The 24760-nt window shown below is 43.5% G+C and overlaps 1 protein-coding gene across 4 annotated transcripts in view; it reads left to right on the top strand.

Annotated features, from left to right (window-relative positions):
* The window catches only part of GATB (glutamyl-tRNA amidotransferase subunit B), an 84969-nt gene that overhangs the window by 34645 nt on the left and 25564 nt on the right, over nucleotides 1-24760 (top strand). For all 4 annotated transcript variants that reach the window (XR_011471553.1, XR_011471552.1, XR_011471551.1 and 1 more), the window contains exons 6-10: nucleotides 5995-6108; nucleotides 7282-7366; nucleotides 8040-8084; nucleotides 10636-10825; nucleotides 21774-21907. Coding sequence is in view for 1 of the 4 variants with exons in the window: in XM_070415314.1 (XP_070271415.1) it covers nucleotides 5995-6108; nucleotides 7282-7366; nucleotides 8040-8084; nucleotides 10636-10825; nucleotides 21774-21907 (568 nt within the window). In the remaining 3 variants the exon portion in view is untranslated. The remainder of the gene's footprint in view (nucleotides 1-5994; nucleotides 6109-7281; nucleotides 7367-8039; nucleotides 8085-10635; nucleotides 10826-21773; nucleotides 21908-24760) is intronic.

Below are 24760 nucleotides of genomic sequence, written 5' to 3'. Positions count from 1 at the left end.
AATAAAAGCCTAATATGCTAAGTGTCCGGTCGTCCATTCAACCAATCAAAGCATAATATACTAATGATATTCTAAGGTCGCTCAACCGCTTGCTATGACGTGCACTGACCACCAGGGGGCAGATGCTCCAACCGGTAGGTTAGCTTGCTGCTGGGGTCCGGAAGATCAGGACTGAGCGAGTCCGGCCAGACACGTCCTGGAGCCCTCCTGCAGTCCCTACCCCACTGGCCAACCTCCCGCATCCCTCCCTGGCCCCGATTGTGTACCAGTGGAGTCCCTCCGCCTGGCCTGCACCCTCTCACAATCCGGGACCCCTTGGGGGATGTCAGAGAGCCAGTTTCGGCCCAATCCCGCAGGCCAGGTTGAGAGACCCTACTGGTGTACGAATTTGTGCACCAGGCCTCTAGTCTATCATAATTGCCATAGGTAACTTTGAAAGATAGTATAGCAGAGCATGGGTACCATGGGTGCTGATGGCACTAAGGTCCCAGATCTGGAATGGAATCCTGACCTACCACTTCTAGCTGTAGGAACCTGGCAAGGTATTTGATTTCTCTGAACCTCACTTTCCACACTTAGAAAATGAGTTCTCAAATAATTGTGTATGGAAAGGGAAAGGAAGAAACCAAAGAACAAAAAAACCATCCAAGTCTTCAGTTAGTTGGGGCAGCCGGATGGTGTCCCTGAGACAGGGAGATGATTTACTGAGACAGGGACAATTGGGAGAGGAGTAATTTTGTGGGAGAAAATCATTTTGAATGTTAAGTTTGAAATGCCTAAAGGGTGTCTAAGTGGCTTTGTCATTGAACTAGATTGTAGGGAATGAATGTGATAATGTGTATAAAACTTATCACAGGCCCCGACAAATAGCCTGTGCTCACTATCTTAGGTATTTTTAACAATAGTAAGTAGTGTTACTTTTACAGAATCACCGCTCATTTTAGATGAATACACTTTGTGAAATGTGGTCACTTTTTTCTCATTGTCGAACCTGGTTATTTAAGTTCTGGAGAGTATTCAGTGATCAGAATGAGATAGTTTAATAGACTTCTCACTAAATCCTCAGGCCCCTGCTGCTTACAGAAACAGCTTTCTGTCCTGATGTTATATTTCTGATGTGCGAATGTGTTTTAGGAAAAAATAATGTAACTGTACCATATCACTGTGCTCAGTGGTGTAGTTCTTTGGCTTTGCTGTTACAAATCTCTACTTCTAGAGGGTAGAAATTGAGCTTGATAGCATTCTCATGATATGTGAATAAAGGCCCTCCCTTGGTGTTGCAGAACCTGACTGGTAAGGCTTTTCCGCACTTGAGGCGATTTAACTTAATTTGTTTGAAAGGTATTTTGTCTTCACTGGATAGAATGTCTTTTGTTAATGTTTGATGCCATATTTGAATCCAGGCTAGGGAATGCTCTTTCAACACTGCAGGATACTAAGTGATTCCTCTCAGACTTTTCTATAGCATGGTCATCTCTGGGAGAGACGGAAATTCATGCTTTTATTCCATTTCCAAATTAGAGTTCTAAATTGTGAAAGATGGTTTCGTTCTTAAAAGCAAGTGAGGTCCAATTCAGGGTTCCCTGAGTTCCAACAAAGTTGTCTCTCAAGTATTGAAATTTGGTTGAGTAGAGCTCAGCATACTGTGGAAGTTTTCCTTTGAGCTACATGGGCCTTTCAGATTATTCCAGCTGTAATTTAGTCCTACTTAGACGCAACTTTAGAATTTATCAGGAACCTGCTGTGAGACAGTAACCAGTCCACTTACTCATTGCTCAGGAAAACACCATAGTTTTGGCTTGTTCAATAAGGTATTAATTTATTGAACAATTACTATGTTCCAGACCCAGCTCTGGGTTCTGAATATAGCCATGCAAAGGATATTCACAAGTTTATGTTCATGAGGGAGGAAAATTCATTAACAAATAAAACAAAAGCAATTATAGTGATAAGTGCATTAAGGAAATAAATAGGGTGTCAAGGAAATTGAAGGCCTCTCAGGGGAGGCAACATTTATTTGAGACCTGAAGAATGAGTCCAAGCCCAGGCAGCATAGAGGGAGGGAATGAGCATTCTAGGAAAACGCTAAGGCAAAGTCCCTGCATGAGAAAAATCTCAGGATATGCTTGGAGTTAGCATAGTTAACAGCCACTGCAGGGAAAGCATAATGAGCAGGCGAATGCAGCATCAAGTGAGGCTTGGGATGGATTACCGGTGATGGCAGGAAGTTGTTTGGGTTTCATTCCAAGTGCAGTGGGAAGCCCTCAAAGGGCTTTGAAGCAAGGGAATGACTTAGTCTTAGTCTATGTAACATTTTAGAAAAAACACTCTGTCTGCTTTGTGGAAAGTAGACTCAGAAGGGTAAGAGGAAGCAAGACCAGGTAAAAAGCTTTTGTCATCATTCAGATGGAAGATGATGCTTTTGTGGACAGGGCTGCTATCAGTAAAAGATCAAGACAGATAGGTTCAAGATGGTTTTTTGAAATAAGAGGATTTGTTTAAAAGCTGGTATGGAAGCCAAGGGACAAGAAGAAATCAAAGATGCCTTTTAGGAAGGCTGAGGAGCTAGGTCAGTGATGGCGAACCTATGACACGCGTCACCTCTGACAACGCGAACTCGTTTTTTTGGTTGATTTTTCTTTGTTAAATGGCATTTAAATATATAAAATAAATATCAAAAATATAAATCTTTGTTTTACTATGGTTGCAAATATCAAAAAATTTCTATATGTGACACGGCACCAGAGTTAAGTTAGGGTTTTTCAAAACGCTGACATGCCGAGCTCAAAAGGTTTGCCATCACTGAGCTAGGTGGTGGTGCTATTTATTGAAATTGCAAAAGTGAGGACAAGAATGGCTTTTGTGGGTTTGGGGGGCAAGTCAGGATTTAGTTTCAGAAATTGAAATACCTTTGAGACCTCCAAGTAGAGGTGTCAAGTAGACTTTGGATATCAATGAGGAGCTCCGAATAGAGTTCTGGGCTGAGGAGATCAATTTAGGAGTCATCAGCAATAGATGGTATATAAAACATATACCCCTACAGCAAGAGTATAAGCAAAGAAGACAGTCCTAAGAGTTTGAATGGGAAAGAAAGCACCAGCAAATAAAGTGGAAATGGAGTCCCCCAGGGTGGCCGGAGGAAAATCAAGAGCGCTTAAGGCCACAGGAGCTGAGAGAGGACGCTATTTCAGGAAGGAAGGATTAGTCAGTATGTCATGTGTGGCTGAGGTATCCCATAAGGGGAAGAGAGAACATGTCCTTTGTCCACTGGATTTGGCGGCAGGAGGTTGTTGGTGACTTTGTGTAGGCATTTTCCCAGAGGAGGAGATAGAAGCCAAGCTGAGCTGGGCTTAGAAGTAAATGGGAGGTGAGATCATGGAGACAATAAGTGCAACAAACAAAACTTGTTTGCGACGATTTGTTGAAAGGAAAGTAGAGAAATGGTAGCTGAATGACGGAGAGAGAATTGGGTTCAGGAGAGCAGGGCTTTGGTTTTGTTTTTTGTTTTTTTAATGAAAAATATTACATATCAGAAGTAGTGCTGAGAAAATATTATATATCAGAAGTAGTGCTGAGAAAGAGAGGTTAATGACTGATGTGAGAAGGAGGTACTGAAAGAGTGATGTGCTTGGGAAGGCAAGAGTGGTGGGGATATAAAAGCTGGGCCCATTTTTCAAAGGCCTGCCATTCTGGTCTTAAAGATAAGATTAATTCAAAATACACTGTAGACATGTGCTAGATCCTGTAGTATTGGTTGTGTACCTTCTAATAATGCAGGGGAGCCAGCAGTGGAGGCCAGCTTATTGTTAAGGGGTTTTAAGGAGGAGAAGGTGGTAACACTCAAGTGGGACCTTGAAGGATGAGCAGAGGTTGAAGAAGGGACAGTCACACTGATGAAGAGAGTGCGTGGGAGCCAGGGGTGCAGACAGGAACTTGTATGAAGAGAGCTCCCCTGATTGGAGGAGAGCTTTCTCATGGAATGCCTAGTGGGGAAATGTGGGTAGTGTCAGCCAAGACCAGATGAGGGCTCTTGAATACCAAGCAGAGGAGACGAGTCGATCCAATAGGAGCTGGCTGTGCACTTGAGCAAACAAAGGGAATGCTGAACATGACTTTGTGGGAGGATGAAAGTCAGAGCTGTACCCAGGTGGCTGGATAAGTCTAGATGCAATTCTGTCATCTGGGCTTGAAGCCCCGAGGCCTCAGGCGGGGGTGGCAACAGTGGAAATGGAGAGATAGTGACAGGTATGAGGAATATTTGGAGGGAAGAACTGATAGGATTTAGTTATCAGTTTGGATATAAAGGACAAAGAAAACAAAAGCAGAATATGACTTCAAGGTCCCCAGACAGAGAGTCTGATGATGTCAGGAATAGTTGGAACTTTTTGAGATTCGGGTAAGCACAAATTGTCCAAAAGGAGCTACAGGATTTTGTAAAAGTCTTGAGATGTCCAGACTGGAGACATAGAGTAATTTCCAAACTGAAAGGCACCTGTTCCCTGACTGTCAGCATGGGGAGGGGAGAGTTGCATTAGCAGGGAGGGTGAGCTCTTCCCTTTCCTGTGGGAATGAGTGAAGAGCTGGGCAAGCAGCAGCCTGCCCTTGGTCTCCAGCTTGGAGAGTGAGCCCCACAGCCCAGCTCTGAGGCAGTGACAGAGACCAGTGCCTAGGGCAGTGATGGCGAACCTTTTGAGCTCGGCGTGTCAGCATTTTGAAAAACCCTAACTTAACTCTGGTGCCGTGTCACATATAGAAATTTTTTGATATTTGCAACCATAGTAAAACAAAGATTTATATTTTTGATATTTATTTTATATATTTAAATGCCATTTAACAAAGAAAAATCAACCAAGAAAATGAGTTCGCGTGTCACCTCTGACACGCGTGTCATAGGTTTGCCATCACTGCCCTAGGGTCTCCTTTCTTGGCATGGAATTTATTCACACCATTTAATTATTTTAATATGTATTTACTATGGAATCTGGGAAAATTCATTTATTTATTCAGCCTATCAGAACACTTAGGTTTGGCAGATTATTTTTCAATTTAAAAACCTGCCTACGAAAATAAAAATTCAGCATCTTGTTTTCTTATTCTGTGCCATTTTAAATATTGTAAGTGAAATTGGGAAACAGAATTTGAGCTTTACTTTGTAGGGTATAAGACCTAAGTGTTTCTTAACTTCACCTCCCTATTTGTCTTGGAACTTTGCCTCCCACTCCTCCTCAAGAGCCTCTTAGTCCTCTCCACAAAGCACCTGCTTCCTTTTGGGTTATTACTCCTAATCTAAAGGGGCTTTCAGGGTCAGAGAAGGTCCTCCCAGGTTGGGGACACCTCCCTCTGAGTCTCACGACAGACTCTGCGTCTAAACAGCTCTGTCCACTGCAGCAGATCCTTACCGCAGCCAGAGAGGATTCAGAGTCCTGTCTGGAAGGAGGGGATTGTTACAGTGCCGGAGGAGGGAAAATGCCCAAGTTCTGCTCTCGCCCTTGAGCTGTAAATTCTCAAGGACTCTCTTATTAATCTCCCAGAATCACTGTTGGAAATCCCCATTCCTTTGGAGAGAATGTAGGGTTATCAGATAGTCATTTCTGAGGCCTTCCCAACAAACTAGCTCTGACATTTTGAAAAAACCTTGAGAATAGAACTGCTGAGTAAATCTCCATTTTAACAGTGTTGTTTTTTTTACTTGGCACAAAAGGAATGAGATGTCCCCAGCTGGTGTATCCAGAATTTCTCCTCTCTCTGCGTGTGCACAAGTGCACACAAATACATATACATGCACACACTTGAGATGCTTTGGGGCCAGGATTCTCTTATGCAGACAGAGTGCCAATCATGTACTTCAGAACCAATGTTCCTTCTCTAAGGTTAGGTTGCTATCACTAAAAAGCAAGTAGAGTTAGATATTGCTTGCCTGGACACTTTCCTGCCTTTTAGACCATGTTGCCTCAGAGAATTTCTAAAGAATTGTCTTTTTTTCTCTCTTTTCAGAGGGCCAGTTGAGGGTGGATGCCAATATATCTGTGCATCGCCCTGGGGAGCCTTTGGGTGTTCGAACTGAAGTGAAGAATCTCAACAGTGCCAGGTTCTTGGCCAAAGCAATAGGTGAATGTCAGCTGTTACTCCTAATTGTACCTCTCTGTGTCCATTATCTATTGCTGTGTAACAAACTACCCCAAACCTTAGTGGCTTGTATAGTAACTTTCAGTTTCCATGGTTTTTTGCACTTGTGCACTGGGTGGTTTTGCTGCTGTCCTGCCTCAGCTCCTTGATGTGACTGTGGAAGCTGGCAGCCCTTTGGGGCCTTGGTGCTGGATGTATGCTAGGCTTCTCTATCCACTTGGTCTTTCTTCATTTGCTTGCCTAGCCTGGGCCTTCTTGTGTGGCCTCGGGGGATTCCAGGGAAGAACTCTTGATAGGCAGCAGTTCTAGACCTGCGGTCACTGGGCCTAGATAGTGGCCCCAGCCCTTTTTCTACCAAGATGTGTAACCTGCACTGGGTCATTTAATCTCTCTGAACCCAAGTTTTCTCAAAAAGGGAGAGAGTAGAGTTTAATAAAAGACCCTTTTAAGCACCATAATTCTATGAAGGCAGCACGAAGAAAATACAGTGTACAGTAGTCCCCCCCTTATCCACAGGGGATATATATTCCAAGACTCCCCATGGATGCCTGTAGCTGTGAATAGTACCCAAACCCTATACTATGTTTTTTTCTATACATATCTATGATTTAATGTATAGATTAGGCACAGTGAGATTAACAATAATAAGTAATACTAAAATAGAATAATTATAACACTATACTATGATAAGTTATATGGATGTGATCTCAGTCTGTCTTTCTTAAAATATCTTATACGATACTGTACGCACCCTTGACTTGTGATGATGTGAGATGATACAATGCCTAGTGCAGTGAAGGAGGTGAATGACATAGGCACTGTGATGTAGCCTTAGGCTACTGTTGACCTTCTGAGGATACATCAGAAGGAGAATCCTCCCCTTTGAGTCATCCTGGGTCATGATGTTGATGGTTGGATGTCAGGAGCACACATTGTCTGAGACTGAGGAAATTTAACCTTGGACTGTGGTTGAATTCAGGTATCTGAAACCAGAGAGTGAAACCATGGATAAGGAGGGAGTTGCACAAAGGAAGAATTATTATATATGATTCTGTTGACTATTTTTTGTTAAATATTTTAAAAGTTTTTAAAATATTGCTTGGCTGGATGAAAGGAATAAAAAAATATGTTACTAAATTACTGTGTTTTTCTTAGACTATGAAATTCAGAGGCAAATCGAAGAACTTGAGAATGGAGGAGAAATTCTGAATGAAACTCGCTCCTTTGATTACAAGCTGGGGTGAGTCTGCATTGACAGACGTCTTGAGTACAGCTGGGTGGGACTCCAGTCTGGGCTCACCGCAGATCAGCCACGTGACTGTGAAAAAGGTGCTTAGCTTCTCTGCAGTTCCATTTCCTCATTAGTAAAGTTAGGAAAATACTGTGTCCTGCGAGGTTATAATACACCCCGCAGGGCTGGTAAAAGGTTTAAACTGAACCAGTCCTTGGTCCTGGCTCTTCCCTTGCTTCCAGGCTACCTGCTTTGCGGCAAGAATTTTTATTTCCTCAAATTCTATCAGACGAAAGCTCTAACAATTTAAGCTAGAGGTAGAAGAAAGTTTAGAGCTGGTCATAGAGGTTCCTTTTTTTGTTTAGATAACATTGACTTTAATTTTCTAAATCAGAAATTTTGCAGTCTTATACTTTTAGCAGAAGATCAAACAAAGTGCAAAAGCCTAGACTTAGTGCTGGTTAAAAGCTGGAAGCATTGAAGCAATTTCTTTTTTTTAATTAGCATTCTAAACATTTTTCTTTTTTAATATTATTTTTAATGTATTCATAAAATGTCTCCCAAGGAAAGCTGAAGAGTTTGAATCTGCCTGTGCCCCTTATTGACAGGGAATCCCCTCTCTGCATGTGTGCCAGCCAGTGCCGCATGCAATATTCATTTAATGTTTTCTTAACTATCGTAGATGCACCGTGCCGATGAGAGACAAAGAAGGAAAGCAAGACTACAGGTGATTACTCCCCTTATCAAAACAGCTTTGTGTATTTGGGGTTAGGGCAGGGGTGGGCAAACTTTTTGACTCGAGGGCCACAATGGGTTCTTAAACTGGACCGGAGGACCAGAACAAAAGCATGGATGGAGTGTTTGTGTGAACTAATATAAATTCAGAGTAAACATCATTACATAAAAGGGTATGGTCTTTTTTTTTTTTTTTTTTTTTTTTTTAGTTTTATTCATTTCAAACGGGCCGGATCCGGCCCGTGGGCCGTAGTTTGCCCACAGCTGGGTTAGGGGCATATTTCAAATCCACTAATAATTTTTAGGAACCACTTTTTGTTATTGTTGCCTGATGGAAAATCTAGACTTCCTCTTTTATTTAATACTGAGAGAAAGAATAGATTCTTAATTGGGTTGCCTTGGAATGATTTATTAGATAGGATTCAACTGTTGGAAGATGCTTGCTCCCTCACTTCTGTGTGAGAGTTGCTATAATTCAGGGGTGGGGAACCTTTTTTCTGCCAAGGGCCATTTGGATATTTATAACATCATTCACAGGCCATACAAAATTACCAGCTTGAAAATTAGCTTGCTATATTTGGTCACACCTTTAATTAACTCACCCCTTGTGCCTTGGCAGGGCCAGACCAAATGATTTCCCGTCCCTTGTATGGCCCTTGAGGGCTGGACATTCCCCACCCCTGCTGATTGAACCCAGAAGATGGCAGTTGAGGATGGGGCCTAGCCTGTTCTTATTCCTACATTCAGTAACAAGTTCAATAAGGCACTGAAGTTCCTTGAGAAGAAATGAAAAAAGAGATGTATATGCTCCTGGCATTTCCCTTCAAACCTCAGGTGATGCTGTTTAATTGATAAGTTGGACTTAATATGAGATTCAGAAATAAAGCAAGAAATAAAGATACGCTTAAGCTAACTTAAACCTTTCATTTATTTCCCCATTGAGTTTAGCTGATTGCAAAGGTTGAAGTTTTACACATCAAAGTTGTTGAGGGTAGCCCACTCTCCTTCATTATGTGCAGAAAGATGTAGTAAGAGCAGCTCCTGCTGTCAGTGAGGGACAGGAGTGGTGTCATGTGGGAAAGAAGCAGCTCATAAACCCTTAGAGTGAACTTCACCTCAAGGACGCCTCTCGTGGTGTCTGAATGGCTTTAATTACTGTGACCTTCTGGGTTCAGTCTGTTCTTCTCAAGAACGTTTGTCTTCCAGTGTTGCCCCCACTCTGTTTCTGCTGCTTTCTGACCAGCATGGAATAGAGTTAGAGTTTAGCTAGTGGCTTCAGCTCAGTCCCCAGGTTAATAGACAGGAGTCCCTCTTACCTTCAGAAGTCGGATTGATTCATAGCACAGATCTGGCATCAAGGTGACGGGTTGCTTGCACTTCAATCTGTTACCTCGGAGTCACCATTTGTTCTGCGTTCCCTGCATCTGCATAAACCCTTTGACGGGTATAAGCAGAGAGAAAATGATCGATGCTGGAATAATACGGAGGGATTATATGCAGTGGTGCAGCTTTCACATTTTAAAAAAATTAACAATTTTAGAGCAGTCTTAGGTTTATTGCAGAGTTGAATGGAATTACAGAGTTCCTGCATGTTCCATGATATGTACCACATACCATGTACTTGTCCTTTCCCCCATAGTTTTCTCCTGCATATATACGGAATGTGGTACATTTGTTATAATCAATGAACTGAAATTAATACCTTATTATTAACTAAAATTCATAGTTTACATTAGGGTTCACTCTTTATGTTGGACATTCTGTGGTTTTGGACAAATGTATAAAGACATGTATCCACCCTTATAGTGTCATACATAGTTTCACTGTCCTAAAAATCCTATCTGTACTTAACTCACCCCTCCTCCCCTCTCTCCCCTCCATTCATTGCTTCTGCTTCTCAAGAAAATATTTTCTTATTCTTTGACTTTTCATTAATTACACAACTACAAAAAATAATGAAAATTTTAAAAGGGGGGAAGTCATCTATCTTTCTCCCTAATAAGTTGTTCTTGTTTGCTCATATGTCTTCATGAATATACTAGAGGCCCAGTGCAGAAATTCGTGCACGGATAGGGTCCCTAGCGGCTGCCAGCCGGGGCCTCCCTTCCCCTGCTTCTGGCTGCTGGCCAGGGCCTTCCTTTGTTCGCATCACCCCCTGGTCGTCAGCACACATCATAGCGAGTGATGGAACTCCCAGTTGGTCGAACTCCCGAGGGGACACTTTGCATATTAGGCTTTTATATATAGGTAGATACTTTATCCACGAGTATGCATCACAGCATGGCATGAACAGTGCTGTGCCTTTTTCACTCATCACTAGTTCATAAGCATGGAAATCAGCAGGGTTGGTGTTTCTAGCTGTGGTTTACACTTATGCACAGATTGGTTCCCAGGAAACAAGGGCCCAATGTTGATATTGTAAGATAATAGAAAATATATGCAGGTGACATGGCCTCTCTATACAGAAACTTTCCTATGGATAATTGGGTTTTTCTTATCAAATTAAATACATCAGTGTCAGACCCTGTATCCTTTCTGCCTAGGTTTATTCCCGAGCCCAACCTGCCTCCCCTGCTACTCTACGACTCAGCCTCTCTGCCTGCTGGCGTGGACCCACAGCAAGTGATCAATATCGACCAGCTTCGAGAGCAGCTCCCTGAGCTCCCCAGTGTGACCCGGGAGAAGCTCGTCCAGCAGTATGGGATGCTGCCGGAACACAGCCTCACCTTGCTGGTAGGTGTGGATCAGAGGCTTGAATAAGCCAGCTCAGCAGTTGGGGAAGGCTGTACATTGGGCTCTGATGGAACGGGCAGATTGCCTCCGTTGTACGAAAGATGCTCCTGGGCAGAACAAGGCTTGATAACCTTCGCTCACTCCCCTTCATCATAAATGCGCCTCATAAAACCGGAAGCATAATCTCGTATCTCATGTCTCCTGTGTAGAAAGGAGCGGCTGCTCAGAGCAGCAGTGGAGGCTTCTTGAAGAGCAAATGTTATGGGCGAGCGTTTTCCCCTGTGTCTGTAGGACAAAGGAAAATCTATGTATAGAGTTTCCAGCAGTATTGAACCATGACAGGGCCTGGCAGGAAGTTAGGTTCTCAAAACCCAGCCAGTTGTTTTACCAAGTGTAGAAGAAAACATTTATTCTACACGACATGCTGAAAACTCTGACTAAAAATATCGGTCCTTTGAGGCTTGAGGATGCATCTGAAAGAGGCATGAGAGAATCTGACACCGTTGAGGTCTGTGTAGGGATTTTCCCATCCTTTTCATGGCTGCTTGGGGCTTTGCAGTCTTCTTCGTCATGGCAACATGAAAGTGATCCGGCACCAGTGAGTATAGCGTTCTGTCACAGTTGTCTTCTTGTCTGTCGGGGAGGAAGCAGAGCATTCTGTTGCTACTGCTTTTAGGGACCAGGTGTATGCCACACTTATCTTTTGGGGCAGCAGAATCTAGCAAAATTCTGGATTTTTGCAATTTAATTGACCAATAATAAATAGCTGGGGATGTTAGGATATACACATTTCTATGTAAATTTATACAGTTCAGTAACAGCAACCAGCCATTTCTGATGCAAGGTAGGCAATCAAATGTTTGTTGAATGATTTTTCTCTTTATTGTCTATAAGTCAGTTAATTTGACAAGTATCTACAGTGTCATGTGAAAACTCCTTTTTTACTACCAATAATGATTAGGCATGATCTTTTTTTTTTTTTTTTTTTTTCATTCCGTAGGCATAGTTGAGCATTGTTTCTTATAGGCTGTCTGTATATTTTACTCCTGCCTCTGTGGCCCCTATGTTGCTGTATTTTGATTATTTATTGGTGTGTCTTGCTCAGCACCTTGAAGGCAAGGACAGTTGCATCCTTACCCACCCCGTTCCTCAGCACGGGTGAACACAGCAGCAGTGCCTAAAGCCACATCTGTGTATGAGTCTGTTAGCCAGCATCTCGTACAGAACACCTTTCACTTGCATTTTTCCTGAGTTGATTTAACAGAACTGAGATTCAGTCTTTCACATATTCCCCACCATCTTGATCACTTGACTTTTCAGAAAAAAACGAAATTCCCAGAATAAAAACGAAATGCTAAATTTTCATCCTGCATTTTCTGACGTATTGCCAAATTCTGTAGGGGATTGGAGGACAAGGGCCAAGGCTACTCCGCCTGCAGACATCAGTTACCTCTCACCACTTGGCGTCCTGCCAGGTGGACAGAGGCCACTACTGAGGTAGTGAATGATGAACCTGGGTTCCTTGGCCATGTTTTTTCCAAGACTGATTTCGGAGAAGAATCCACTTACCATTCTACTATTTGTGGGTATCAGCTTCTTCATGAGAGAAGTGAAAGGACCCTTCTGCATCTCCTCTCGAGACTATGGCTCATTCTCTGAGGCACTGTCTGAAAACAGATGCTCCCTCCAGAGAGCATCTCCATAGGATTGTCACCCTCCGCCTCTGAGGAGCATGCTATGTGTTCTCTGAGGGCAGGACATTTTCACACTCCTGTTTGTGTCCCTGCCTCCCCTCGTGTGTCCTTCCTGGTGCTAGAACCCAGGAGTCCTTGAGTAAATGTTTGCTGAGGGGTGGCAAGTCTGTTTTCATAGTGGAAAGCCCCTTTAGGGAAACTTACCTTTGATCTATTTAGTTCAACACTTCATTAGCATCTCCTATGTAGCAGGTACTGAGCCAGAGCCAAAGTTTCAAAAAAAGATGTTTTCTTTGCTTTCCGAGAGCTTATTTATGGGCACACACTACAGGTACCCAGCCCCTGGGACAGGTTGCAGAATATAATGTGTAATGTGGAAGGGAGCACGGAGGAGGTTTGATTGCCTTGATTAGGACAAAAGGGGAAACCCTCAAGAAGAAGATGATTTCTTGAGCCATTTTTGAAGGGACTCATTTTTTGATATCTTAAAAATATGCATATTTTTATAGCTTGAAAATAGCATGAGGTGATTTGGGTTTTTTAAGGGCTGTTACTTGAAATCTTCAAGATGGGGAAAAAGAGACTTGATAGGAATGGAAAGAGAATGATTCAGACAAATTAGGCATCCTGAGCTCTTTATGACTTTGTAATCATTGGAAGCTGAGTTACTCATAACATATCCGACAATGATATGTTCGTGTTTTTCTCTGCCTTCATCAGAAACACAACAGATTGCTGAGAAGGGCAGATGCACAAATCTAATGAACCATCTTTTCAATTTAAAGAGTGCCCAGGAGTATTCATTAAGTAAATAGCAGTAGTGGAGGTGTGCTTTGCAGAGCTTCAGCTGCATGCTCCCTGCCTTCGCGTTGCTTATTAAATTAAGCGTTGAGCACATACCCGCCCCCCACACACATGCCTTACCCACAAATAATAACTTCAGAATTTAACTCTAGTCTTTAATTTATCTTGTCATTTTACTGTGAGATAAGCACTGAATTATTTATGGTTAAGTTATCCTTGATATTTATAGAATTCCAGTATTGTATCTCAACATCCAGCCAATGGCTGCACATAGTAGGCACTCTTTGGATATTTGTTCAGTGAAGGGAGGATGGATGAGCAAATGCATGGGATACTAGAACAGGGTTCATGAACTACTTCTTCCCGGGAGAAGTAGTGTTTCTGGTAAAAGCACCCATTTCCAAAGGTCAGATACATAAGCCACCCTTTTGACAACCAGCAAATTGTGGCATGATACCTGTGTCACTGAACTCTGGTGAGGAGAACTGGATTGCCACTTCATGCCACCTGAGACAGGTACAAGTCACTTGGTCTCTCTGACTCATTTTTTGAACTAGTTTCATTAGGACATGAAATCAAGTCTACATTCTGATTTTCTCCTTTAAAGCCTCCTGATATTCCCCTCCCAACAGACACCTGTCTTACTTTTTAGGTGACTGGAGGAAAAAATAGTATCTTGCTCCACCAGAAACTTTACCCTAGTTAGCTAACCTTGCTTGCCTAACTTAGGTCAAACTGCCTTGATTTCTGACCTCATTTGTAAGGACTCAGGAGTAGAAATGTGGAAGCTGAGATTCAGGTATTAGAAAAGGAAAGTTCTAATAGCATAGCAAGCCTTTCTCTGAGTCAGTATATCCAAGAGTAATTATTAGAATGATCGAGATTATATGCATGTGCATTTTTCTTGGCAAACAATCCCAGGGTGATCTCTACGGGGGCATCTCTTCCTAAACTCTGCCTTCCCTGACTCAGCGAATGCAAACAAATTGCAGTCATCTGCCTAAGCAGCACATAAAGTAGGCTGTTCACTTACAGTCCAGTCTGCATTTTACAGCGGCCCGCTTTTTAATCTACCCCACAACATCTCTCTTAGGTGCATAGAGTTGTTCCATCCATCCTACACGTGAGGAGACATCACCTCTGTGGCTGAGTATAAAGCATTAAGTAACTTTCCCAAGCCTGTGGGGGAGCCAGGGTCAGACCGGGGTCAGACCGGCTGACTTCAGGGCCCAGGCTCTTCATCTGTAAGCTCTACTGCCTGCCTGTACGCATAATGTGCCACATGCAAATAGAGATAATGTTTCAAGTTGTTTGCAGTTTTAGATCACTTAATAGAGAAAATAGAATTTTTACTCTTGTCAACATTAATACTGTGTCAGTCCCACTAAAGCTTCATGAAGCACAGTCATAAAAAAAATCAGTTCATTTCAAACTTTGACCACCCCTCTTATTTTTCAAGATAATAAATAGAAAGTGCTGTCTACTAAGTTTAGTGAAAATCAGTCAATTCCAAAGAAAAGCAGAAAGTATGTCCACTTTTCAAGTAGAAAACTTCAGTCAGAATAGAAATGCAATCTTTCCTATGCAGCTTTGTTTTCTAAACTTTCTGCATTAGATACTTGGCTCCTTCTGACTGAATCATCAAGAAGGGTCCAGGTAGGGCCAAGTGCATGGGGCTTGTGGATTTTGTGGGATGATCTTGCCTAGAACCTCAAGTTACGCAGCTCGGCACATGTGAGGAATGATATAAGGTCACGGTGACTGGCTGTGAATGAAATTGATAGGCAGAAAAATTTCAGGCTCCTGTGTTATGGGAGGAATGGTATAACGTCCCCAACTTAGTGTTTTTTGAGAGCCTGCTGTACTCGTCACATTCCCTTGCTATTGTCAACCGAGAGCTTTTATCTTTTCCATGTTGCTTTTAACTCCTGGGTAGCCCTACAAGGCAGTAGATTAAAACACCAACTAAGAGACAGACAGTCTTAATTCCAGGTCTCCTGTCTGACACTAGGAGCTGGGAGGGTTCTGCAGAGGTAACTGGAGCTGAAAGAGGAAGGGAATGACTTGCTTACCCCAAAGATGATAGACACAGCAGAACCTCACTGAATCTTAAAAAAAAAAAGTCTAAATACAGCCAAGCAAATTCCCAAGGATATGCTGCCAGAGCAAAGAATGCTGCTAACACACTGAGAACCATGCAGGGCAGATGCCAAGAAAAGCCCAGCATGGCCCAGGGAGGCTGTAGGAAAACACGATGGGGCCATTCACATCGGGGGCCTGTGCTGCCACACATGTGTGCCTGTCCTCATATGCAGTCTCAAGATGTGTAGGAGTCTTTGAACAACTTCATTTTCCCCAGCTGGTTATTCCCCGTTTAAAGTCATAATCCTTTGTTTCTGACATCATAGAAAGGTTAAGGTGTCTCCAAGGGACAAAGAAACAGCAGTGATATCATGACTATGGTTGATTGTTAAATGGATTGTTTTCCAAGAGTTTTGTTTTGAGTCTCTAGTAAGCTTGAAATGGCCTGGTTTTCTTTCTGGATAAATTGCCTATAAAATAATTTCCCTTGGTAAATATCTATATATCCCATAGGCCGTGCTACTTTAAAGCTAATAGTTTGAAAAAGCATCTGAAACCATATTGACTGGTTTTAGACTGCCCAAACTTACTGAGGAGCAAATACTCACCCTCTAACTCCTGATGAAGGAAATTCCATTTGCTCAACATTGTCACCCACCATATTTCAGCTCCGTTCAATTTTCGAAATTGATTTAATTCTTCATCTTATAACATCGCATCCAGTGCTTGCCAGTTTTGGGTGCTTTCACAGTTAGTCTATGCACTGAAAAATAACCAATATTTTGTTCTGGTAAAGTTGAATAAAAAGATGTATCTTCCACACAGCCAGCATGGCTCAGTGGTTGAGCATCAACCTATGAACCAGGAGGTCACGGTTCGATTCCCAGTCAGGGCATATGCCCAGGTTGCGGGCTCGATCCTCAGTGTGGGTGTGCAGGAGGCAGCCGATCAATGGTTCTCTCTCATCATTCATGTTTCTATCTCTCTCTTCCTCTCCCTTCCTCTATGAAGTAAATAAATCGATACATATTTTAAAAAGATGCATTTTCTAACTTCACTCCTGCAAAACCAGCAGTTCATTTCAGATGTAAGTGATAGGGCTTCCATAGATAAGGACCTCAGCTCAGAGACATTTGATCCTCAAGGACTGCCCACTGGGGCAAAGTGCAGGGAGGAGTGAAGGTCCCGAGTGCCCAACCTCGGGAACTCAGGTGCTCTGTCCTTAATCCATTCTGAAGCCTGATTTCCTATTTGTGCAATAATTTCCTTTGGGGGCAGTAAACAGAAGGCTGCTGTTAAGTAGCACAGACTCCCTCCATTTGGGCCCATTGGGCAACAGTAACTTTAAGGACATTGAAATGTGATTACAGTCAGAATTGATTGCTCAACAACATGGTTTTGGGTCCCATTCTTGCAGATATAGTCATCTAATTATGCCTGTCTGCTGTCGATTTTTATTCCTGAATTACAGAGATTTTGATTATACAAGGGCAAGTCTTATTTCCAAGTTGGTTTCCCTCAACATCTCTCTTAGAGTTGATGCATCTCAGAGAATATAAACTTATTTTCACATTAGGCTGAGCCAGCTGTAGGTGAGAACACTTCCTGAACAGAACCCGGACTCTGAGTTGAACTCAGATATGTATACTCTCCAGATTTGCTGGGAACAGAGCACAAGTGAAATGTTGGGATCAGAGTTTTGCTCAGATTTTAGGGGTCCCCAAGCCCTGCTGGGAACATGACTTGGGGGTGGAAATTGTGGGGACCAAAAGAAGACTATAGAACTCCCTAGCTGTGTATTCCTTGAGAAAGACTAGAGGGTATACCCTGTTTCTGGGTCAGTTTCAGAACTAGAGATCCCTATATTCTTAAAAGTGGCAATGATAATTCAGGATTCTGGCTTCCTCCTTACATACTCACGTGGAAAATGGTATCCCCTAAGCCAGCCTCACACCACCAATTGACTAACTTTTGTTTTTCCCTACTGAAGACTCCAGGATGAGTTTTTTTCTTTTCTGTTCACTCGCTGAAAGATGTCTGCAGTCACTTCTTGTTTCCATGAAAAGCATAGGGTGGATTCATTCACAGCACAGATCCAAGTGGCCGCCCCACTGTACACTACAGTCCTTAATCTGGCCATGACTTCTGCTTCCTGCCCTGGAACCACCACTCTGATGCCTTACCTAATTTCCATTTCCATCCCAACACTAACATGTGTTATTTCCTGGGCCATTCTTCACAGAGTTGGCGGGTCTGTGTTCTGTTTTTCTCATGTTGTAAGAATGGCCAGATTCACAGGGAAATGAGGGAACCGCAGAGCCCCCTTTGATATGTACATGCTGGGTATCTCCAGAAATGCTCAGTGGCTGCTCATCCCAACACCCCTGCCGAATGGCCGATGCACTTCGTGTTTGCACCTCCACAAAATGATACATCCTGCCATGCGAGAGCCTCACCCAGTTGAAGCCACTGTTGCTCGGTCCCTAGAAGTGGGGCATCCTGTACAATCAGCCGCTCCCACCACAGGCACGATCTGCCCAGTTAGGTATAAACCCACAAATGAGTTACCCATAGTAAAGGAGTTAGAATGCAATTACGTACAATACACTTAATATCAAAATATAGGAGTGATAATGGAATTTATTTTGTAACGTGGGGAGGTATTTCAGAATTGGGCATTGTCTTTGTTTGGATGTACTCACTGTAACTTCTCTCAGGAGAGGGTGTGGAGGGGATACAGAAGAGAAGCTGGGGGAGCTCTGGCTGCCTTGGGGTGGGAGACACTGTCTTTCTCTGTGATCTGGGAACAGGTGTGCTTCATGCCACAGCAGAGAGTGCCACGTGGTCATACATTGGCAAAGGCAGAACGTGAACTTCCCATTTTCTAAGCTAATTGCCAAGGGCCTTTGTAACATTCTTAATATGTTAAGAACCTTAAACAGCTGGCTGGTATCAAATAAAATAATGGAAGTGGTGGGAAAGATCATTCTTTTGATGAACAAGTTGCTTCACATTGTGCCTAGCACTGGTGCTCAGTCTCAGTCCCCAGGAAGGCAAGGACATGCCTTTTCCTTCATCAGAGGCAGTGGAGCATGGATGTTGAAATCCCAGCTCTACCGCTTTCATGCTGTGTGACCTCTGGCAAGTTAGTGCTTCGGTGTCCCCATTTGTAAAAGAGAATTCTGCTACTTGCCTCGTAGTGTCATTGTTGGAATTAAACAAGTTAATGTAAAGCACCTAGAACAGTGCCTGACACCTATTATTGCCGTTAAAATGTATTATTATTAATATCACTAGCAGCAGCTATGTGTCTGTCTGCTGATCTCCGTGTCTCCCGAGTCTTCTAGAAATACTCCTGAGAGCCTTTTAACTGCTTGGAACTGCTAATCTGGGGTCGCTGTGCTGCCAGGTCATCCAGCCACATAACCAGCTGTTCCTCAACTTTTACTTTGTGGGCTTTCTTCTCTGAATCTGCTGCTGGGCAGCTGTCTTTATCTGGTTTCATCCAACTTCTAAATATAGTCCTGTCATCAGGTTCCCTGGGTGTGGCAGTTGAGAATCAGCCTTCATCTTATTCCAACTGGATGTTCTTCTGACATTTTATCATTTCTGAAGGCAGAATGTAACAGACAGCTTTGGGGCACATTGCTTCCAGGGCCTGATGCAAGGGTAAATCGGAGTTCCTTCCTAGAGCTGGCAGTGAGGCAGGGCGATTGATCCCCTGCTTTGCCTCACACAAGCATTGACCAGCTGACAGGCCCATTAACAGTGGAGGGTTCCCGCTAGTGTCTAAGAGCTGACCTGGCATTGGTTCTGGTGTAATTGAATGCTTTGGGAAATTTGATTAAAATGTGAAAAGGATGCTTCCCGGCACAGAGCTGTAAAGACAGGCTGGTATTATCCTAAAGACAGGACCAGTTGTTCCTGCTGCTTTAGCTGTCTCTGAAGGGACAGTTGGCCAGGAGACCTGGCGCACTGTGTCATGAAGTTTAGCTCTGCCTGATGGAGAGAGTAGTGATGAGTTGAAGGCTTGCTTGTTGCCTTTGAAAAGGACCTTATGAGTCTCCTAATGCAGTGGCCTTTCTGTCTTGCTCTTAATACAGTTCTTATATAAGGGAATTACTGGCCCACTGTTTTTCTGAGAAAACCAGATGGCCGCACTGCAACATTCACCAGGGACTTCTGAGATTTGTGCCAGGCTTAGTATTTGCCTGTCTCACAGAAAAACTAAGAAGATGTTACCTAGAATATTTTGTTTGTTTTTGTGTGTGTGTGTTTTTCCAGAAAAGCCGGCTTCTGATCTGAAGAACCAGAGTAGACACCCATATGTCACTTTTTATTGATCCATTGTTCTTCAGCCCTCTGTCTGAAGCTCACCCGGTCACGATCACAGATTTTCATGTGCGTTTCCGATTATGTGCGGAAACCATGGACTCCCCAGTGGAGTACAGTTTCAGCTTGGAGAGGCTTCATCACAGCACTGATACAAAAAGACAAACAGAAATCTGACTTGCCATGTTATCCATCCAATAAAAAACCACCCAAGGGGAGAGGAATGGATATTCATCATGTCCCAGCAACTCAGCCAAGCCTGCAAGTTTAAGGACAATATTTCTAGGTGAATTTAGAAAACCTTTCTTTGGCAAAGCTGAGAGTTCTCCTGACAGCTCTTTTCCCCAGAAGCCAGCCGGTCTGGGATAGAACAAAGAGAGTACTACCCAGCTGATTTGGGCTGGATAGCGGTTTCTACTTCCCCAGCGATTTGTGTAGCATTGTGGAGGTTTGAATACTTTTCCATAAGTTAAGCAGAACTTCCTCTTCATGCTGCCTGCTTTTGCTTTTATCTGTAGTCAAGCGTTGGCTGCTGAGGTGGCCTCTGCCCTGTTTTAGCATGAGCAGAATAGCAGCATTGGCTTGAAAAGAGATTCAAGAGATGATTATGGGATTATTCAGTTGGCTTATCACCAGAGAATTTATCTGTTACAAAGGTCACATAGATTTTTTTGTTGTTGTTATGGAATTTCTACCTTAGCAACTGTCCCTGTGTGTATTTCTAGAGCACTTTTGTTACTATGTCTTGCTTCTTCCTAGTATCTAATTTTTTCCAGAAAGTTCTTTTGTTTAATGAAAGTTCTGTGAAAGAGGTGAGGGTGAGAGACTTACCTATAGTATGAAGCTGAAAAGCTATATTTCAAGGAAAGAGTGGTTTGATTTGAATTTCAGCAGGTTGGGGAAATCTAGTACTTAAAATGTGTCTCCTCTGCATTTGGAAACGTCAGCTTCCCCTGTGCAAGTGGGATATGTTTTTATTTTTCTTACTAAAAACAAGGGGTGGACTTAGCCAGGTTTCCTGGTCCTGCCAAATTGATCTGAGCTGGAAGTTAGCTATGGTGCATAACTTGATATGTGCCTTGGGATTATTCTATGCATACTGGTGGCAATTCTGATATTTAAAAGTAAACATGGTATGCTAAAGAATGAACGTATGAATGTTCACATCTGATTTTGAAAAACTACACCTGGTAATGGGAGACATTGATTCCATCCACCAACACTTACCAAGTTGCTGCCATGGCCCAGCACTGACTTAGCTCTAGTTACAGAATGAACAGGACAGCATGGCCCCTGACTCATGGAGTTACGGTCCGGGCGGGGGTCGGGGCGGGGGGAGAGACAGTAGAGTCTTCTTCAAATAAGACTTCTTGTTGAGTCAACCCAGCTTATTGCTTTCACGGAGCAGGATGACAGGCAGGGCCAGCTGAGCCTAGCTTGCTTGGTTCAGAAGACGTAGAAACTGCTGTTCCCTCCATTGGTTATGTGGTCTAAGTGGGTCACATGTACCTGTGTTCTTCCTCATTCTGAAAACCACTCTGTCACTTCTTGGGATGATGTAAAGATGGATACAGTTACAATCCACTTTTGGTTTCTCAGAAGTAGAATATTCTGTTTGTTTCTTCTTGATTTGCTTTTCTTACCTTGTTATTCTAGCAATCACTAGGACTTCCAGCAGAGGAAAGGACTGGAAAAAGACACGACAGTAAACTCAGGCTGAACATTTTGGGCCCAAGGATCAAGGATACAGAGTACACAGGCTGACATTGTGAGGGCAAGCAAGTTTGGGGTGTGGGGGATTTCACTGTCCTCTGGTCCATAAAGTGAGGGCTGTGAAATATGTTCATTCCTTCAAGGAAGTGCTATATAAATGCATGGTGACAGTAGCAGAATACTTGCTATTTACTGAAAGTGATCAGGATTTTCTGGTGACATTGTCTCAGAGGAGGCAGAGGGTGGCAGTTTGATTTGTCTTCAGAATGCTGATCTTTCACTTTTGGGGAGGTTTTATACAGTTTTTTGTTTTTTTTTTACAGAATGAAGTTGGCCTACTGGAGTTCTTCCAAAATGTGATGAAAGAAACTAGGGCAGAGCCCAAAAAAGTGACTAGTTGGGTCCTCAACACTTTCCTGGGTTTTTTAAAGCAACAGAACCTTGCTGTCAGTGAGAGGTGAGTGGGGTCTAGGGATTTCTTCTTGTTTTGAGATGAACTCTTTGTCCAGGAACAGTTGAAGTAGGGCAGGACCAGTGTTTTGCTCTTCCTGTTCCCCTCAGTATCTCCTGACAAGACACAAACATCCCCTGGGAATTCCAAATTCTAAAGCTTTTCTTATGAAAACTCTGACTGTCCACAATGTCCTCTGTACTGTGGATGAATAGAACAAGGAGTTTGCAAGGTTGAGGGGCTACAGAACTATAAGAAGACAGACAGTGGGAGATCAAGATGGTGGCAGAGTAGGTGGATGTTACACTCACCTCCTCCCTGGACCAAACTGAATTACAACTAAAATATAGAATAGTCAGCCAGAATAACCAACTGAAGACTAGCTGAAGAGAAGTCTTATAGCCAAGGATTTACAGAAGAAGCCACATGGAGACTGGTAGGAAGAGCAGAGATGTGAAAAGAGCTGGCCCGGCTCCCACAGGCAGTGGCTGAGATTCTGGAGGGATATCTCAGCTGCAAAAGTTCCCACTGAGAAGCATGGGGTCTCAACCCCAGGCTAGGCTCCAAAGCCAGAAAGAGGCACCCACATAATACTGGCTGTGAAAATCAGCAGGGATTTTGTCCGCTGGGGAGAGACAGCAGTCTGCTAGAGACACAAGTGCTCTCTTAAAGAGCCAATGCACAAAAATCTCATTTGCAGCCACTCACCTTGGGCTCCATAAGAGGGAGGGTGGAGCGGACTAGAGTTATGTGAAGGAACAGCCTCTAGGATCCCTCTGCTGAGTTATTCTCCCACACCACAGACACCATCTTTCTTGGGTGGAACACTCCCCTCCTTACAGAATCCCCCAAGCTTGATCAGCACCTTCCCCTCATGAGAGATACACTAGCCCCATCCTTCCAACTCCCAGCAGCCCCACCCTGCTGAGTCGGGCTCTTGGCAGAATCTGGACAGACTGAACCATGTAGTTCTAGGACAAGGGACTCTTCCCTCGACCAATGGGGAGCCCTCCCTTCACATGGCTGAGTCATGGGACTGATAAACTCTGCTGGCCTTACCCTGATGATTTCCTGAGACCCCACCCACTACAAAGATGTGCGAGCACCCAGTAGGTGGCACACTTAACTTGGTATACCTAGGGACCTTTCCTGAGTGGCCTCAAACCCATTACTGACACCGAGTTTGAACCTCAGTCTGGTGAATACCACTTACCCCTACTTGATGACTCGCTGAGAACCTACCTCATGCACCTTGAGTACCGCCAGAGGCTATTTCAGTAACTGAGCCTGACAAGCAGCCAGCCGATGGAGGCAGATTGAGGTGGATCTTAGGGTACAGTGGGACTTTTGCTGACCTGCCCCTGGGCCTGGTGCTGGTAAAAGCCGGTCTTTGCGCAGCTCGATCCTTCCCACACATACCCAGGCCCGGCAGAGGCAGCCACAAATTGTGGATTGCTTTGTAGGTCCAATCTGGTTGCCCGTGGTCAGTCACAGCAACGTCTGACATTGGCCTGCACCAGAGTCCCTCCCAAGAGGCCCCAGAACAGTATACCCAGTGGCTAGCTTAAGACAGCATCAGAGCGGGATCCAATAAGCTTCACAAGTGGCATATCCAAGGGAGATCTCAGCAGGCACTAGACGCTAAGGTGAATTCTGCTTCCTGTGGTCAGCAGCTGCACAACAGCTCAGACACTATGATACAGGTCAATCCTCACTGTCAGCCAGCCTGAGGGTTGACCCAACGCATGGGCCATAGCCATCAAAGACTCAATTACAACAGCCGGACCCACATAAAACATACAAGGGACATTCCTGGAGCACCCAGTTGAGGTGATCAAGGAGATTGTGCCACTGGGGTCCCACAGGACACCTACTACTTACATCCATCCTACCAAGAGTGGGAGTCATAGCAGATCTACCTACCATAGAGAAACAGAGTCAGCCAAAATGAGGAGAAAATAAACATGCCCCAAATGAAAGAATAGGATAAATCTCCAGAAAAACAAGCTAAATGAAATGGAGGCAAACAATTTTTCAGGTATAGAATTTTTTTAAAAAGATTATAAGGCTGCTCAAGGAACTTAGTGAGAAATACAACAACATGAAAAAGGACATAGAAACCATTATAAAAAACAAGTCAGAAATGAAGAATACAATAGAAGGAATAAACAGTAAGTTGAATGAAGCAGAGGACTGAATCGGTTATTTGGAAGACACAGTAGAGGAAAACATCGTATCAAGTCAGCAAAAGGATAAAATAACTTTAAAAAATGAGGATAGCTTAAGGGACCTTTGGAACAACATGGAGTGTAACTACATCTGCATTAATAGGGGTACCAGAATGAGAAGAGAGAGAGCAAGGAATCAAGAATCTATTTAAAGAAATAATGACTGAAAACTTCCCTAACCTGGTGAAGGACAGACATCTGCCTCATGGGGATAACCAGCAGGCAGTCAGACATATGGATCTGCTGCTGACAGATATATGGGAGGTAAAATCTGAGCATTCTCATGCATTCACTGTTCAGCACATGTTAACTTAGACTCTGGTAAGCCTGGGAAGACTAGTCAGCACGACAGACGCAGTCCCTGCTTTCAGAGCTGATAGGCCAGAAGCTGGTGATTACAAAGCAGTGAGTTAGATGCTCTGAGAAGGGAAACTAACAGCTAAGCCAAGACCTAAGCGAGGATGAGTAGGGTTAGTCAGGCAAAGTCCAGGGGTAAAAGTGTTCAGGCATAGGGAGCAACATGTGGAAAAGTCTTGAATAAGTCTGAGCATGGCACTTGTAGAAATGCAAATACATAGTCAGGTGTAAGTGGAATGTGGACTGGGCAGCATAGAGAAGGTACATGGAGTTG

Source organism: Myotis yumanensis, unplaced genomic scaffold, assembly GCF_028538775.1.
Source record: "Myotis yumanensis isolate MYYU_CA2020_CCGP unplaced genomic scaffold, mMyoYum1.0.hap1 SCAF_5, whole genome shotgun sequence".
Lineage (NCBI taxonomy): Eukaryota > Metazoa > Chordata > Mammalia > Chiroptera > Vespertilionidae > Myotis > Myotis yumanensis.
The sequence above is the reverse complement of the archived record's forward strand: the minus strand, read 5'-3'. Positions and strand labels throughout refer to the sequence as shown.